General features: G+C 36.4%; 1 protein-coding gene across 1 annotated transcript; it reads right to left on the bottom strand.

Moving 5' to 3' along the window:
• Positions 1-12,600: 12,600 nt before the first annotated feature.
• LOC105230339 (transcription factor SPT20 homolog) lies at positions 12,601-16,883 on the bottom strand. The gene is made up of 2 exons (XM_049448319.1): positions 16,689-16,883; positions 12,601-13,744 (listed from the first exon to the last, which is right to left on the bottom strand). The coding sequence occupies exons 1-2, from the start codon at positions 16,701-16,703 to the stop codon at positions 12,779-12,781; spliced, it is 981 nt and encodes a 326-aa protein (XP_049304276.1). The 5' UTR covers positions 16,704-16,883; the 3' UTR covers positions 12,601-12,778.
• Between the last annotated feature and the right edge of the window lie 2,485 nt (positions 16,884-19,368).

Raw genomic sequence — 19,368 nt, 5'->3', positions numbered from 1 at the left:
GGCTAATGGTAATGTTAACGGCAATAATAACAAAAACACAAATTACGAACACGCACCTCTATTAAGCTTGTTTAAACACCTGCATGCATTCGTAGCGTCTCAACGGTATCAGGGTGTCATGAGGTAAATGTGATAGCTTAGTGCCAGCTGCGTTAGCTTAACAAAAGCTTAAGTTTTAAGTTATTCAATTTCATATTCTGTTACGGAGAAATGTGAAGATGATAGAAATCCGCTTTTCTCTTTAAAGAATGAAATTCTTAAGACGATTGAAGTCATTGAGTTGTATCACTCTTTGTCGAAGATGAAAAAACGTGCTATGAATTTTGAAACAAATCCGTTATAACTATGTGGACAGAAAACTCAGAAACCGCTAACACGACTTGTGAAAAACAGTGAGAGCTCACTAATTGTCAAGCAGAGGTTACAGGCATTATGTGACTCTATTTTTATTCATTAAGAGTACTTTGTGTTTAAGAGCTCACGCATTTCATAATCAATCCTAACGTACCAAATCTTCAGGGAACACGATAAATTGATAAAATTGGCTTCTTCAAAACTGACCAGACTTATCGATATTCCTAACGTATCAGCTTACTCTGCGAAGTACCACATCAACTATCTCCCGACTATATTTAAAGATTTCAGTACAAGTAACTAACTTCCCAACCAAGGTTACCTGCGGTAATTTTGTAGCTTACCGTTGAGAAATCTCCTCTAGGCAACACGGGCTCGCGAAAAGTATCAGCTTAATATTGTTATCAGAACCTTCTGCGAAAAATAAAATAAATATATCAGCGTTGAAACAATTTAGTTTATTCGGAGTGGCCACCATTAATCATTTATATATGTATGTATGTATGCGCAAAACATCCCCATCTTACTTTCGATAAAAATTGGCAGAACGTGGTGAGTTTTTCGTTGCCATATATGTGAATGGTGTTGGCGGTAGCGAAGGCGATCGCCTGGCCTTAATCTTTTTTTCCAGACATTGTCGCTCACGGCAACGCTCCTGCACCTTTTGTGGCTCTTCGGGCACACGTGTAAACTTCCTTTCATAAATCGGTTCGATTACTTTGCGCGAATTGCGATTATGAAACAGCAATTGACAAAATGCCAACTCTTCGCTGACTGTACGCATTCGGGGAATTTCCAACGGTACCACCATTTCGTTTGGGACTTGATCAAAATCGGCAGCGGCCATTTTTAATGGCGTTCTCTGCAATTGTGCACAATTGATTTTTGACGGGAAACTTACACGGCAAAATTAAATAAAAAAATAGGCAATTTTTGTATTTTAATCACAAACAAAAATTTTAATTTATTTATTTTATTTTCTGTCTATTGATAGGTTTTGAAATTCATAAAAATTGTTTAATGAGCACAGTACAGTTTTTGAATGAAGAAAATAAAGAAGACGGATTGTTTTTGATTCGATGTTATAGAAGCATTTAGCTCACCATTCTTTTGTTTCCAGAGACCTGACCTCTTATGGAGTGAGTACTCAGTGAGTAAGGAAAGTTTATGGTAAATTGTTGTGAAACCAATTGGAAGCGGGAGATGGTAGAAAACTTAATGAACTTATATTTGAGATATAATCTCGTAAAGGAATTGCTTTGAAAGTGCTATATTGGCTTATTTAAGTACATATATACGCCGCCGTTGGAAAATGCCTCATTCTTCTTGAGGGTGCCAGTGCTCTTTTTCAGCTTATCGAAGATGTACTAGCTGGATAGTAACACTAAGTAAAAAAAATTTAAAAATTTTCAAGGATATGTGCCACATTATTACTCGTAATTGAGATAATGGATACCCTTCCCTGATTCATAGTTAGTAATCGATCTGAACAAAAATTATATTAATGAGTTCCTCCTTTTTCAAAAGGACAAACAACAAATTAGAATTTAGATATATTTCGTTTTTGAAAAACTGTTTCCTTAATTTCACTCTTTAGTTATTAAAAGAAATTTGCTGGCAGCTTTAGAAGCCACTGATGCCATACTTTGATCCGCTCAGTACATTTCAAAGCATTTGGAATTCTAATAAAAGTATTTCCGAAGAGGAAAATAAAATTCTACTCACACAATCGAATATCAAGTTATTTTTGCTTAATAGCTTTTATTGCAGTTATTTTCTCCCCATTACCTCTATTGCTCGATTTTTGAGTTCACAGCGAAGTGCTATGCATCAGAAATGCCTTAAACCATAAAGGCGCTAAATGGCAGCACAGTTCACAACACTTGAGTATGTACATACATACTTCAATGTATATGTGTATTGTGTATGTGCAATATCCGTGCTATGTGCTTGCTAGTGACCTGCTTTTAGAATTTAATGCCGCTTTCAAGCTGCTTTTCTGCCCACAGCCATCAAAGCAATTTATCATGTTAGAGCGCTATTCAAGTGTCTTGCCTTCCACTGTAGGCAAGTGCAAAAAAGTACAAAAAATATGAACGTGTGAAAATAAGTGAAAAAGAAGAAATAAAATAGTATTATAACTAATAGTCACCGACGTCATCGATATAGGCGACAAAGAGTAACAAAATCAACGGGAACAAGAAAGGCGGTAAATTATATGAATTCGATGGCACATTGCAAATTTAATATTATTTATAGCCTTTTATTATGCAAGAGGGAATATGCTGTGCCATTTTGTTGCTGTCACGCCTGAAATTATCTTCAAAGAACTTCCTTTAAGCTTAATGCGTGAAATTATCTTTTTAACCAAATATTCTGTGGGTTGTTGAGCTAAAAAACGAAATTGAATGAAAAGTGCTATGTTAAAGGCATAAATTGTTTTGTGTTTGCGGAAGTAAATACTAGCCAGCTTAGTAATGCATTAATTAATTACTAGATTATTAATTAAAAAGAGTAATTAGTTGCTTTCGTGATTATTGATATCTAGCGCTGTAGATATTATTTCAACAATTACTATTGGTATTTATTATTACCATTGATTAATAAATTTTAATTATTAATTAATTCTTAACCAATATAATGCAATTATCATTATCATTATTTTCTTATATTACATAATTTTATTTAAAAGTATAATAGTACAAAGTAGTAATAGTAACATAATTTCATTTAGAGCCATTATAAGTACCATTAACAATTGCCGGTACCAATACCATTATCAATACTATTACCGGTATCATTACCAGTACCAGTACCAATACCAGTACCAGTACCCGTGCCAATACCAGTATCAGTACCAGTACCAGTACCAGTACCAGTACCAATACCAGTACCAGTACCAGTACCAGTACCATTACCATTACCAATACCAGTACCAGTATCATTACCAATACCATAACCACCAATAACAGTACCACTACCATTACCATTACCAATACCAGTACCAGTATCATTACCATTACCATTATCAACACCATTACCATTACCAATACCAATACCAGTACCAGTATCATTACCAATACCATTACCTTTACCAATACCATTATCAATACCAGTACCATTACCATTACCAATACCAGTACCAGTATCATTACCAATACCATTATCAATACCATTGCCAATATCAGTACCATTACCATTACCAATACCATTACCAATAACAGTACCATTATCAATTTCATTATAATTTCAATTTCGAATATATTGACTGTATAATGAGCGAAAGGAACATAATATCAAACAATTTCACCTGATGGCCGCCAACATGTACCGCATACTTGTATATCTCTTACAACATATAGTATGTACATATGTATATGTATGTATTTCATACCTCACCGGAGTATTGTGGTAAAGGAACTGTTGTTATTGCCATTTATTGCTCCGTGTGGCATATTGTTGCCACATGCAACAAAAAGGCTATCATTTCCAATATCACTTAATCGATATTAATGATTAAGCGTTCACCGTCAAATGCTTATATTGAATTTACCGCTACTCGTTTGTTTGCATATTCATACATATGTACATATATTCAATTTCACATTCGCCACATAATCGTGTATTTGGGTTTGTGTATGTGCGCACCGGTTATAATTGCATGCATGCACACCTGCTGTCCACCAATACACCACATGCAGTCGCCCGGCTTACATTTACGATGCCCAGGAGACAAGATTTTAATAGCACCCCCCGCATTGTTTCGATTGCGGTAAATGATGAATTAAAAATGGCCACGCTTAATCATTTGCGTATTATTATTTGATGGGGCGGAAGGAAGCGTCGGGCTAGGTGTGAAGTGACTACAATAATGGCCAATATACACAACCTAACTAAGAGCTTGCAAGCGAATGGCTATCGATAAAATACCCGGCGTTCTTGTGGTCAAGCAAATAGTTATAATTAAATATTTTGTGAACGCAGGGAAGCGCGAGCACAGTGAACACAAAATAAATTAATAAATTACTGAAGTATATACATATATAGTATACCTGATACATAAAAAGTTGACAAATAAAACGTATTGGTAGTACGAGGGTAGCCGAAAAAAATTGCGGAACAATTTTTATACCTTGCCTTGGATAAAAGTTTTCCATAAGGGGACTTGAATTTGATTGTTCAGTTTGTATGGCAGCTTACGATATAGTAGTCCTATCGGTGGTCCTGTCGATGGTTCCGTCAAAAAAGCATTTTCTTGGAGAGAAAAGTACCTGTTTCCGAATTTCAACTGTATATCTCAAAATCTGAAGAACTAGTTCGCGTATATACAGACAGGCGGACAGGCGAGCATAGCTAAATCGACTCAACTCGTCACACTGTATATATACTTGTATATACATATATTAATATACATATGTATATGTACATATATATTTTATAGAGTCTCCAGCGTTTCTTTCTAGCTGTTACAAACATAGTGACACACATTATATACCCTATACGGAGTATAACAATTTTACTCTAACTATGGTAAAAAAAACCAGAAAAAAATCCATTCAAATATTTTATTAAAAACTTCTCTTTAAAATTGCTATACTTTTTATGTAAAAACGCAAAAATAATAATTGATGGCTTCCGAAAAGAACAAGCTCATATTCCGAAAAATTAAATTACTTTTCTGTGTTATTATTGTGCCACCAACTGGTGTATGTTTGTATCTTTAACACTATACATACAAAATCTTCGCATATCCTTTAGTATAAACACAGACATAGGTATGCACAAACCGCCCTTGTGAAGTGCAAGTTTAATCGGATTTTTGCGCAGATTTTGCAAGTGCCCCAAACACACAAGCTACAAAATCTAACCAAAGATGCAGTTAAACGGCAAAAGAGCAACAAAATACAAATACTAAGCAAACAGAGTTTGAGTGCAAAACCCAAAAATGCCAAAACCCATCAAACGAGCGCAGACCGAATGCAACGAAACGACGACGAGCTATTTTGATAACTCCGAATACACACGCTTGCCTACATTTAGGCGCCAGTGGTAGTGAAAAATGTAGTAGAAATGCTTTAGGGTGGCACTCATTGGAAATAAATTGATATTTTTCACTCTCATTCAAGCGGTAATATTATGCTAGAATATATCATATGCGATGTCTGATGGACTTGGAGAGGGTTTTAGAATCAGAGAAAAATTCTTAAAACACTACAATAGCCGGAACGCTCAATATGAGATCTTCAACTACCATAATACACATCTACATTCGGTATTAAACTTAAGAAATTGGCTAAACAATTAAGCTACCGAAAGTAAGTTTTGTAGCGGAATTTTAAACCATTTTTTCGAGTTCGAGTTCGTTGGAACATCGTGATACTTTCAATCATCAGAGCAGAGGCATGCTGTAAGGTATGAGAATTTAGAAAACTGAAGTGTAATGAGTCCACCTACATACAAGGATTACCCCAATACACACTCATACATATGTATAAATTCTAATTGAAGAGAGAGAGAAAGGTGAAAAGCACAACGGTGCAGTCGGACACGTACGGGCAAATAAAAGGAAGGCAGGAAACAAGCAAACGAAAGAAAATGTACGCATTAGCAAGCAACCGAAGCATGCAATTGGCAAAATTTGTATGTCGAAATGAATAGCAACAACAAAGCGTTTATACCAACTGTGGCGAGTGCAAGTTGCACTAAAATGCTTATAAAATTCCAGAAAAGCGCACACATTTACATAGGAAAGGCATAGGCATTAGACAGATATTGCACAAGCAGGAAATCTGTGCTGAAACAACAACAAAACATATATATATACTCGCATCCTCACACAAGCAGCTAAGCAAACTGCAAATGTAAGTAACTTTTCTACGCAATAGACCACAATAATGCTTATTTTTTTTTGCTCCAGCTTGCTTACGAAAATTTCGGCTTTGTACTTTTCTACAACACTGTCCGTAGGCGTCGAAGTACTGGCCTGTAGATGCCGGCAAAGCTGTTGCAAATACGCCAAAGGGCGACAAACTGCTTGCATTCACTTACCAGCTTACTGGTAGAATTTTAATTCAGTAAGCCTTACATGTGTACTTGTGTATTGGTGTTTGCATATATGTGTGTGTATGTGTGTTGGTGTGCACATTTGTAATTAGCGAACAATGGCAAAGTGGGCAATATGGTAACGATGGCAAAGCGATGCAGCGCCGAAGGTACTTCGTGACATTACCAAAGTAAATACAACAAACACGCAGCCATTTTAGTTTGGCCAAAGCTGTGTGCGACACTAAGGAAAATCTCATTTAGGGCTTCTCTTCAGCCTCCTGCTGCCGGTAATCCATTTAAAGCACTGCAAGCTGTTTTAAGTGAATTTTCCAATTAGCAACTGGCTTGCACGCCCGCTAACGGATAATTTCGAAATTATATGGCATGTAGACAATTGCAGGCGAAAACAAATAAATTGCAAAAATAAGAACAACAATGGATTCTGTATTGCATACTTTTCGCCCAAGCGCAAAGAGAATAATTGCATAGTGAATTGACCATTTTCAGAGAAAAGAATTGTTACAAGACAACGTCCACAGAAGACCTTAAACTGGAAATTTCTGTATAGTGGACAGTTAAAATTTGTAAAAGCAAGTTGCATAATCGCTTGCTAATCATTCAATATTCAATTATGCCAATTGATTTTTCGATTCGCCAACTCCAGGTTTTGACGAGTTGAAAAGAACTTATATGAGATTTCAAAAACCCATTAATTTTCGCGAAAAAGAAACATTTTTGGTTCAACATATAATTACAACTCATTATGCCGTGTAAAGAACTATAATGGCTTGCCATTACCCGTATGTAAAGTTCCATTATTTCCATTATTGCTTGCATAAGCCTGCGTGCGTACAAGCACATCAATGGCATTACGAAGCCATACGAATCGTATTAAGACTCGCCTTAAACTGGCGTATGATATGTGATATATGGCATATGAGTATTACTTTACTTAAGCGAGCCGCGAAGTTGAAGTGCTGAAAAGTCTTTGTACATTACCACCGCGCAAGTTAAAGTGAGTTTAAAACCTATGAGCGATACAAGTATCTGACTTAGAAGTTCAAGCCAAAAATATTGTTAACTAGAATTCGATAAACGATTCGATACAATTAAAAAATTCATCAAATTAAAGTGCGAAGCAGGTTATATAGTAAGTTTTAGAAGAAAAACTGGGCCCAACTATCTTCTAGTTTAAGGCGTGATATATGTACTTGCGTCTTTTATATACTTTACTCCCCTTTCAGCAATATTTAATGACTACCATTGAAATCAAAAATGAACCGAAAGCTTTACACTCACACTAAAGCTATTATAAAATGTATGTCCAATTGAATTCAAAAATGTGTTGAAGGCACGAAAGGAAATGTACAAACAATAAGAAAATTATAAATTAATTAGTTTTAAGTAGATTAAGAAAGCAGCTTGTAGGAACCGGATATGAAAGGAATTTAAGGACTTTTTGGTTTGCAAAATGAAAACTAAAATACAGTGGACTAGCAAAGAGAATAAGAAGCTCCTTTGCATTCAGAAAAAATGTTTGTCTGAGGTGGCTGGTGTGTCAAAAAAAGACGAATGCATGGTCGACTAGGTCATGGCTTCATTAGATCATACATTTTGGGTTTTGTGGGATAACTCCAAGTTTGATGAGATATAGAGAAAAACATGGTGTAAAATTGAATAAATGTATAACACTGACTTTTTATAACTTCTGTTTAATTTCCTCTATATTATAAGAACTCGTCTTTGTTATTATTGAATTTTCCAATAAACGTCATTACCCTGCAAAGCTATCACTATTTTGCATGCCATGTCTTCACATATATGAATGCGCAGTTCTGCAATTCGCCGATAACAGAGGGCCACTCACGCGATCGCTCCTTTCACGCCGCACCATTGCATGTTGTTCTTGCATTGCATTTTCATTTCTTTGAAGTCTTTCGTAATTAAACAATCAATCAAAAATAAGTTTTCGTTTGCATTTATTTTTACCATTCTTTATCAACATATTCTTCGCTGCAACTTTTTATTTTTCGGCAAAAGTTGCAGCCATAATTGAAAGTAAGCATTACGTAGCAATCGTAGCATATCGTTGCACGCTGAAATGTATGCTAGGGTGGACAAGTGTGAAAAATGATATAGAATAAGATATATGAAGAGACGATGTGACCCTTTATGAATATATATAGACCTATACCTATCAGCATTATCATTGTTCTGGAATAATCGCTCTCAAATTTCGGTTGCAAAAGAAGTTAAGCGTTGACAAGTTTGACAGTGGTCTTAAAGTTAGAAGTCTTAGATGATATTAACAACCCATGCGGTAGATTTTTATTTTTGACTCGGATATCTCTTAATGTGAATATTCTCTTTCAACATGGAATATATTTCTTAATTAAAAAGCCTTTCTTCCTAACACGTTTTCTATGCAACAAAATGAGAATTTTTTCTTATTTCTGGCGCAAACTGTGTCCCCGAATAACTAAGTGTATTCTGGCCTTTTTGATTTATGAAATAACTGAAACATACCGCTTTTTAGGACACTAGTAAAATTATTTTTTTGCGCAAACTATAAATATTTTCAAGAAATATTGGAACCCCTGACAAATGTTCAGTTCTCGCAGTTTCATAAATATGTGAGAGATAAGGGGATCAAATAAAAGCCTGGTTCAATATGTATATTTTAGGACATAGTATGCCAAATAAATATAGCGCGAAGTAGGTTGTAGTTAACAATAAGGCTTCAATATTCATAAACTGGTCTCTTTTTGGGCTCTGACTGCAATTAAAGTCATGTGTCAGAACACTTCAGTTCACAACCTCCGAAAGGCGAATGGCTCTACATGCAACGCTCTTTCATATCCGCGCGACCAGCTTGCCGTACAGAAAGAAGAACGATGTGTGTGCAAGGATGTGTGCAAAAATAAAAAAAAAACTGAAATGGAAAGCGTGGCAACTATGGCGACGGGCTGTGCAATAACTGGCAGCTGCTGACAACGGTCAAATGCGGAAGGAAGGATATATCAATTTTCTGTGCAATGCTGCTGTATTAATTGCATATTAAATTTCATTTGCAGCCAGCTCATATGTTTGTACATACATATGTATGTATGGGTTCGCATTTTTCCGCCCGTGGTCGAAGGTATGTCGCGTAATTGTTTTTAAACATATAAATTATATTTATTGTCAAAGCTTTTGAAAATGAATGATAATTTTTCATTTAACGGTAATAAAGTTGATTTGTCTTTTGTTCGCGATATAATTGTGCCTCAATGTGACTTTCTGATTGCTGCATTGAAATTTAATTCTGTTTGCAAGTAGGTTATGACCCCTTTAACAAAGAGAGAATATATGAAGTTTAAATAAATTGTGGGAGCAATGACCATCACGTTGTTTTCACTTGGCAAATTAAGTATCACTGTAGAAGTAATGGTCCAAACCTGAGGCATCGTAAAATACAACCATTGTTCTATCATCTACAGACTTTCAACTGTCTTAGATTTTGTTTGGAGCCAAATATGCTGGCTTTCTCCCCACTAAAGGAAAATGTATGACACTGGAAGTATTTTTTTTAACGTGAAACAGATCAATGTTTTATAACATATAAACTTGAACTAGTGCAAGTTGTTAACAGGAGACGAAAATCGGATTATTCTATGCTTTGTATAAGGCAATAAGTTTAATAGAAGATTTCTCTAACGCCCAAGATACCAGAAGAAGATTACTAACAGAGAAGTCACTTTGCAATAAACAATTCAAGATGCTTTCAAACCATGGGATATCCTGCAGCTCGGTCTAATTATTGTCAGGGCTTAACTCTGGAAGAATAAAATATACACTGGGGTGTATATGAATATCTGCACTGCATTGTTTGAGTCGATAAATTGCCCGACAAATTGAAAACACTTCACGTCTTAAGGGCTTCTTAAATAACTTAGACCTATCTTTTAGACTCGCACATATTTCTTATGGTCCAGGTGAACAAAATTGTTATAGAATATATTGTGAGAATGCACAAACCTGAAACGAAAGAGTTTCATGTTCATACGAAGCCGACATACACCTTACAAGCTTATTCTGACTAATAACTGGCGAAATTAGGCTGAATTGCCCGCATGGACTGTAGGCCATACATATCCCCCAGGAAAAAGTTTAACGATGTGATATCACACGATCTTGGTGGCCAATCGATCAGTCCAAAATGTGAAATTATCTGCTCACCGAAGTGTCCTCGCAATAAATCCAGTGATTGATACGATGTGTAGGAAATGGCACCGTCTTGTTGAAATAAAATGTTGCCGAGGTCACGAGATTAAATTTCAGACCTAAAAGACGGTTGTCATCGCGCGATAACGCTCGCCATTGACGTTTACGTTCATTTTTGAAGAAATATGGAAAGATGATTCCACCGGACTGCAAATTACACCAAATCGTTTTTTTCTCGATGATGGTAGCTCTTGAATCTCTTCAGGTTGCTCTTTGTCCCAACTGCGGCAATTTTGCTTGTTTAGATATCCATTAAGCCAGATACAGAACAAAATTTGGGTAGGGAACGTCTTCTTGGAACTTTTCAAGAACCCATAGAGCGAAGCCATGTCACTTGGGAATTTTAAGCAGCTTTAGGTCTTGTGCAAGCTGTATTTTGTAAACTTTCAATTTAAGATCTCGACATAAAATGCGCAAAGTTGTTCCAAATGTTCAGTTCAAGTTGCTGCGAACGGCGTCGGATCGACTCTCCGCGGTCTTCCTGTACACTCTCAGCTACGGCTGCTATATTTTCTTTACTACTTGCTGGAGGTTGTCTATTCGGTCGAATATTATCCAAAAATGAATGCTGAGTAGCAAGATGGGTGATAATGTAGCGAATAGTACACTCAGTAGGTCGAATATGTTGACCATAAGTTGAGCGAAGTTCTTTACAGAACGTGAATTGGCATAATAAAGTTGAACGATTTGTAAACATTGTTCAGGTGTAACTCTTTCCATTATGAAATGTCAAACAATACTAAAAAAATATCATGGCAACTTAACACTTGATCAAACAAAAGTGTAAGAATATAACAGGTGATTCAAGTAGAAGCACTTTATTCAATAGCGGTAGCTCCCGCGTAATCTGTCAAAAAACAGGCTATTGAAAAATGTACTTCTACTTGAAACACCTGCTATATTCTTACACTTTTGTTTGATGAAGTGTGAAAGAATAAAAAATCGGTCGGTAAATTTTTTATTGTTTTTGGAAGAGGAAACTTGTAGTAAATCAGTAATCGGGAGCCTTTTGTACACAGTGAGAAAGCTGTCGGCACGATGGCTGTCACTCACTGTGAGATCACTTCGGACCAATGTTTGCCGCCGCTTAAGCGCCGATAAGAAATGGTTTCAGCGTAGTTTCGAAACCGTAGAATAAACATTAACTTATTGGTATATAGTAGAAACCAAGGAACAGTCAAACAGTCGTCTTCAATCGACGAATATGTGCCGAAGATGGCGAAGACTGTCGCAAATGCTAGAAAAATTATTGCAAACGTTCATCGAATATCTGGAGAAGAGAAAAGGTGTCACTAACCATATTGTGCAAAAAGTGTTCTTCCATGGTCAAGAGTATCGAGTGAATGTGCTCGTGAAAATTTAAATATATCAAAATTATACACAGCACCATTTAAAATTCATGGAGGGTATAATTAATCTGTTTGCTTGCAAACTACTTTCTGAAACTACATTTTTTAATTTTAACAACTTTGATTTTACCATTTATCTTCATCAGTTCGTTACCCAAATATATGCTAATATATATAATATATATATACATAATTATACATACATATATGAATGTATATGTGTATGTGTAAGAGAGCACTTGTATCAGCCTCAGCGCCTTTTTGAACACATGAGAACTACTGCTAAGTTGTGAATCAAAAGCTAATGCGATCAAATTGATTAATGTCGTTTGAAAGACAGACATACATATATAGTTATGAACACTACAACAATTACTTAACGGTAAATGGCTATTCACATTCACCATAAACGAAATTATGAATATTTATATATTTTAATACAATATTAGTATGGCAAATAGCAATAAAAGCGTTAAAAAAAAACTTGAAATACAAAATCAGCATGAACTGCTCGCTAATTTATGCAAATTTACATACTTATTTTTGTATTATTCGTGTCTCCAACTTAGATGGTATTAAAAGTCACAAATTCACTTCGTTATGTTATCGGTATTTTATTCATATTAATTTTCGTAAAACTAGTTAATCACTGATGTGCATGAGTTGAGACGCTCTAGGGGAGTTGCGTGAATAAATTAAGTCTTCTTAAAGTGAGGCGGGTGAAGGTAGCACAAGCGCGGGTCGCCCATTCACCGGAAGCCGTCACTTCACTTGAAATGCCGCGGGAATGGCGTCAGCGTGGGCAGAGGTCCGCGCGACGGACGACGTGTCGTCGGGTAGTAAATGTATTCGAGGTATTGCCTGAGGTGTTCGACGTTGACTTGCGTTGCTGCTGGCGCGCTGTGTTGCGGTGACGGTGACGGTGGTGCCACTTTTGTTATGGCGGCAGCAACTTGTGGCTGGAACCGGTGTTGAGCTGTTGGTTGTCGCAATGCTTGCTTGGCGAACTGTTGTTGTTCCTGCTGTTGTGGCTGTGGCTTATATTGTTGTTGCTGCTGTTGTGGTTGTGGCTTGTATTGTTGTTGTTGTTGTTGTGGCTGCCGGTGTTGTTCCAACCCTTGAAATTGTGTTTGCGCCGTTCGCTCTTGTTGAAAGTGCTGCGTGGACGCGGCTTGTTTGGGCTCCGACACCTTAACAGGCGCTCTCGTTGTTGTAAGTGGAGCTTGCGTTGTAGTTGTTGTCGGCACTACTACTGCTTTCGGAGTTACCGGTGCTTCTGTGACCTGCGACGCCACGGGCGCCTCGGCTTCTGGCAAAGCGGGTGGCACTTCGGGGTTCAAATCTAATATTGGCACTGCTAGTGGCTGCTTTTGCGACTGCTGATCCAATTGATATTGCGTCTTTTTAAGTTTTTGTGCTGTGGCTGATTTCGTTGGTTTCGGCGTTGTCAGCTTTGTTGGTGCTCTTGTTGTAGTCGTTTTGCTAACTGGTGCCTCAGTGACCGGTGGTGACGCAGTTGTTGATGTTGTTGTTGATGTCGTTGTTGTTGTTGATGTTGCTTGGGCTTCCTGGAACTCAGCATCAGAGAGTGGTGGTAATAAATCATTGAACGGCACCAACAGTTCTTGTGTCAGCCCTTCGGTATCTATCGCAGCGGCGGCCAGACAACAAGGAGCAAGACACAATGCAAAACAACCAAAAGCAACAGCAATGGCAAGTGATGGGCTTACTATCTGCAACAAAGCAAACAAGAGAACATAACATTACATGAGCATACTGTGCGTAGATAATGGTTAACAGAGTGGCTGGAAGAGGTCCGTATCAATATGCCTGAACGCAAATACTCGTATAGCCGTTGACCCCGTAGGGTGCACATTGAAGCATGTTGTAATAAAGAACCTCTGGGTATCCAAGTTTAGCAAAACTTTAAAAATTTCTCGACAATAATATATTTTACACATTCGCTGAACCATTTTCTTTGTCGTTTCTTTCAAAGGTGCACAAAGCACGTTTTGAAATTCGAAATATCCTCTTGCATGTCAAAATTTGTCTACATCTTTCGGGTAATTTTCAACAAAAATAAAATATGTATTATAAAATGAAAAATTTTGGAAAAGAAACTTTTTTGGAATAAATTCCTTCAAGCTATTTCGAAATTATATACAAAGAACCCAACAAAAATACATTTAAATATTCAACAATTAAAAAAACTGCATTAAGTGTGAAAAAATACAACCCTGTACCTAAATTTTTTATCATTGTTACTATCCCGAATATATTTTCCTATAGCTCAGCTGGGAGTAAATGGCGAGCAAATGCGACTCTTCCATTTATTTCGATCTTGTGCTAGCTTCTTATATTCTTGCTGAGTAAACAATAATTATTACAAATACAAGTATATCAGGCTCTTTGGATAGGTATATGACTGTAAAAATTATTGTCTCATATATCCTAAGAAACAGCTCCAACGATTTCACCTCGCGTAGGGAGTGACAAGTCTGAATTTCCAATACTGACAACTCATTAGTATGCAATTTTTAAAAATTCTCTTGCAATTTTTGCTATCTCTTTCCTGCCGGGTCTTTCTACGACTGTCTGAGTGCTAAGTGAGTTATGGCAACGTTTTAATTACGAGCATACTGGACGCATGCAACTGAAGCTTTGCATTGACACACACAACCAAAAACATAGGTTCACACAACGTGTTTACATGTATGTTGCTACTGTGTACATTTATGTGAGTGTGTGTACGTTGGTGCACTACTGAAGGAAAATTCCTGTTTTTGTAACATTTTCGACTGCCAACCGTGATTTATGAAGTGTGGCAGCGTTGAAATGACAAACCAAGTTTGCAAAGAAAAGTGACTGCCGAGTGGCTAGGCCAAAGCAAAGATTTTACATGCGTCGATGAAAAGGAAATTAAATATTGTGCTTTTCAGTCACAACAGGCTTTGTGAGATTCGGTTTGTAGCACGCTTGTTTTCCTATACCCTGAGTAGGGTATATTAGGTTTGTAACACACGGAAGGGAACGTCGAGGACCCTTCAAAATATATGTGTAAATGATCAGCATGACGAGCTGAGTCGATTTAGACTTCTCCGTATCACTGACAGTCTATATATATGTAAGTGTTCTAGTCGCTCAATTTTTGAGATATCGATCTGAAACATCGCACACATTCTTTTCTTCCCAACAAGCTACTCATTTGTCGGAACTACCGATATGCAACTAATATAACGGGTGATTTTTTTGAGGTTAGGATTTTCATGCATTAGTATTTGACAGATCACGTGGGATTTCAGACATGGTGTCAAAGAGAAAGATGCTCAGTATGCTTTGACATTTCATCATGAATAGACTTACTAACGAGCAACGCTTGCAAATCATTGAATTTTATTACCAAAATCAGTGTTAGGTTCGAAATGTGTTTATCGACAAATTTTGTTCAGCGATGAGGCTCATTTCTGGTTGAATGGCTACGTAAATAAGCAAAATTGCCGCATTTGGGGTGAAGAGCAACCAGAAGCCGTTCAAGAACTGCCCATGCATCCCGAAAAATGCACTGTTTGGTGTGGTTTGTACGCTGGTGGAATCATTGGACCGTATTTTTTCAAAGATGCTGTTGGACGCAACGTTACGGTGAATGGCGATCGCTATCGTTCGATGCTAACAAACTTTTTGTTGCCAAAAATGGAAGAACTGAACTTGGTTGACATGTGGTTTCAACAAGATGGCGCTACATGCCACACAGCTCGCGATTCTATGGCCATTTTGAGGGAAAACTTCGGACAACAATTCATCTCAAGAAATGGACCCGTAAGTTGGCCACCAAGATCATGCGATTTAACGCCTTTAGACTATTTTTTGTGGGCTACGTCAAGTCTAAAGTCTACAGAAATAAGCCAGCAACTATTCCAGCTTTGGAAGACAACATTTCCGAAGAAATTCGGGCTATTCCGGCCGAAATGCTCGAAAAAGTTGCCCAAAATTGGACTTTCCGAATGGACCACCTAAGACGCAGCCGCGGTCAACATTTAAATGAAATTATCTTCAAAAAGTAAATGTCATGAACCAATCTAACGTTTCAAATAAAGAACCGATGAGATTTTGCAAATTTTATGCGTTTTTTTTTTAAAAAAAAGTTATCAAGCTCTTAAAAAATCACCCTTTATAACATAGCTGCCAAACAAAGTTAACGATCGGAAAGAAGGGATTGTATGGAAAAACTTTTAACACAGAAGAGATATCTCTCCAAAATTTAACATGTGCAACGATGCAACCACCAAAGAAATTGATCGATTCACTTAGCATAGAGCTACCATACAAACTGACTAATAAAAATCCACTTCTTGTAATAATTCTTTTTTTTTTTTGTTGTAAAGGGTATCAAAGCTTCGTTGCAACTAAAGTTAACGTTTTGTTTGTCTTTTTGGTTTCTTTATTTTTTCTTTTCTGGTTACTTGTTTATTTTCGGACTCGCGTTGTTAGATTTGTAGGTGAACGAGTGCAGACACTTCCTTGTTTTGGCGAAAATACGAGTATTTATCAAACATGTTTCACTGGCAATTCGATTTCGCTTATGGCGTTAATTATGGCGTTTTTCAGTTTTTCCAGTTTTTTTTTCTTGCTTAAATTTTTACTTCCAGCTCCAAACGTGTATCCACAAACACAACTCACTCTTGGGCAGCTCATGATGTCAGCTGAATATTTTAGTAAGCGTTTAAGCTTTCACGCAGTTATCTCGATTTAGAACTGCTCTTGAATCAGTGTTTGCTTTTATATCAACAAACACTCGTGTACGAACTCCTCTGCTCGACCAGCGCGTATGCAAATTCGGAAACAACTAAAATTTCCAACGCTCGCAACGGTTGCTTTTATAACGGCAGACCAGCTGTCGGACGGGGTAAAAATTTAATGCTGATTAAAAATATTTGGACCGGAGAATATTCTTATTTATTTTATGCTATTCTTATCTCTTCAATTCTAATTTATTTTTTTTTTTATTTCATTCACATTCACTCTTTTCGATCTTCCGTCTTTATTTTAAGACAAAGCGTTGGCGGCTATATTTACCACATTAATTATGTCAAATGCTAAATATTTAGACTAAATTCTAATATATTTGTGAGAATAACAACAAGAACAAAGTTTAGAAAAAGTTAGCATGCAACTAAAGCATTTAAAGCCGTCAACTTACATACAACAACAAATATTTCTGTTAACGCTTCAGCAGCTTGGACTAACTTAGTCAAAAGCGTAGCTTTGTCTCACCTCTCGCTTCAATTAATTAAGTGCAAGAGTTTAATAACCGGATTAAGTTGAAGACCGGACAAACAAACAAAATCGCCAATGCGACGGCATTCTGTTGTGTGCCTAGGCAAATAGCTCACCTGCTTGACCAGCTGTTAATTGTAAGCTGAGCGGTGTGACGCCAGCGAGGCTACCCAACGGCCCTATTTTAATTGATTTGAACTCTGCGCTATAATCATTCAAGCTATCAGCGCGAATTTGTGTATAACTCAGCAGCATGAAATTTAAATTGATTGAGACGGTAAATATTTATATATATATATATACATATATATATATTTGATAATATATTTAGATAGACTCAAAACCAATAATATTTGCTTTTAAATACGCTTTAGTTTTAAATTTACACGCGCCAAAATTATGTGCTAACAACACGGCTGCTAAGACGATGCTGAAGTTAAAATTTTTGAACCCGTTATTCGACACGAACATAAGTGAAGGCCTTTGCTAATGCTATTTTTGTTTAAGTCACACATTTTATATCTAGAACGTTTTTACTTTTTAACAGAAAATATTTTAAGCGTTGAAGTGACTATATTTTAAGGTTAGAGTTTTCTGTATTCCACTCTCTCCTTGCTCAGAATGAGTACATTCGTCAAATTTTAGACTTTAGCGAACCGAAAATTAAACATTTGGGATATAAAGATATTCACTTACTCGCATGCATGCAACACAAGTAATGAACACTAAGTGAATCTAGGCTCTTTTAGAAATTAGAAAAACATTCCTGAATCCAAAGCTATCTTCCTTGAACCCAGAAATCATTTCTATTAGCAGAACTAGCTTCAGATCTTCCCACTTAACCCACTAAATCAATAGTAAACGATAATGAAGCGTGATCATGCCTTCCAATGGAGTCATAATTTCCGAATCCCCAAAATAGAAATCTCTGGACAGCATATGAAAACTTATTGGCCGTAGTAAAATTTTTCGAAATAAAGAAGAAGAGAGGGACCGAATTCAGCATTGTCTAATAATATTTATGGTGTATTGAAAATCCGTACCTCAGGGACTTCTGCATATTTCGACACATGTTTCTGTATGCAATTTTATAAAAGCTTGGCTTATTCGAATTCAGTTTTCATGTTGATTCTAATTTCGTCCAGGAGAACAAATGAGGAAAAAATGCAAAACAAGATCCTCACTCTCTCTCTCTCTAAAATATTCACTACCACATTTTTTATGAAAAAAGAAAAGCAAACCTTTATTTCACAAAGTTGTATGGGCATTAAAAATTCGCTAGAGAAGAACTCCAAACTAGAGCTATGAACAAGCTTCAGTAGGAGTTGGATATTGATAATGTTGAAGCGAGTTTATAACAAGATCCTTTTCTAGGCATATACCATATTTCTCTCACATGCGATTGCACAATTCTATATTTAAAAAATTTTGTGCGAATATTCTCATTACTAATTAAATTAAGGCAGACATTTTAATTTTACTAATGCACATTTATAAACACTTATTCACCCGCGCAACGAAATGAAACTTTCTTCACACTTAATTAGTTTCCGGTCTTGAGAAAAGCTTAACTCAATTTGTATTCATTTGTTATTTTGCATTTTTATTGTACTTAATAACGTGTTAAATTTACTTTGCATTTCATTATAATTTCCAGAATTCAGCATTTCCGTAAGGTGCGTCAGAGTTCCGGTGATGAAACGCAAACGAGTTATAACCAAATACCAAGTCCCAGTCAAACTAGTCATATTTCGAACACGAAAATGTCGAGCAAAATTTTTCGCATTAATATTTACTTTTCGTGACTGCAGATGCTAATAGCTTTAGCTCTAAAAATAAGTATAGAATATTTTCTGAAACCTGTACTTGTCGTGCAGGAACTTGATTGTTTTGTTCGATAGTAATTCAATACCAATATTTGGTTTATTTTAATATTTTGATTTAATCGCAAAATAATATGTTTGTTAATATAATTTGAACATTTTTTTGTAATAAAATGCAGACAATCAAAAACTTATTCTGCTGCAGAAATACAGATTACCCCGTAACTTCACAGCAGAAACTCCCCTACTTATAAGTTTAT

This window comes from Bactrocera dorsalis, chromosome 2 (genome assembly GCF_023373825.1).
Source record: "Bactrocera dorsalis isolate Fly_Bdor chromosome 2, ASM2337382v1, whole genome shotgun sequence".
In the NCBI taxonomy this organism is placed as follows: Eukaryota; Metazoa; Arthropoda; class Insecta; order Diptera; family Tephritidae; genus Bactrocera; species Bactrocera dorsalis.
This window is presented reverse-complemented; position numbering and strand designations above follow the sequence as displayed.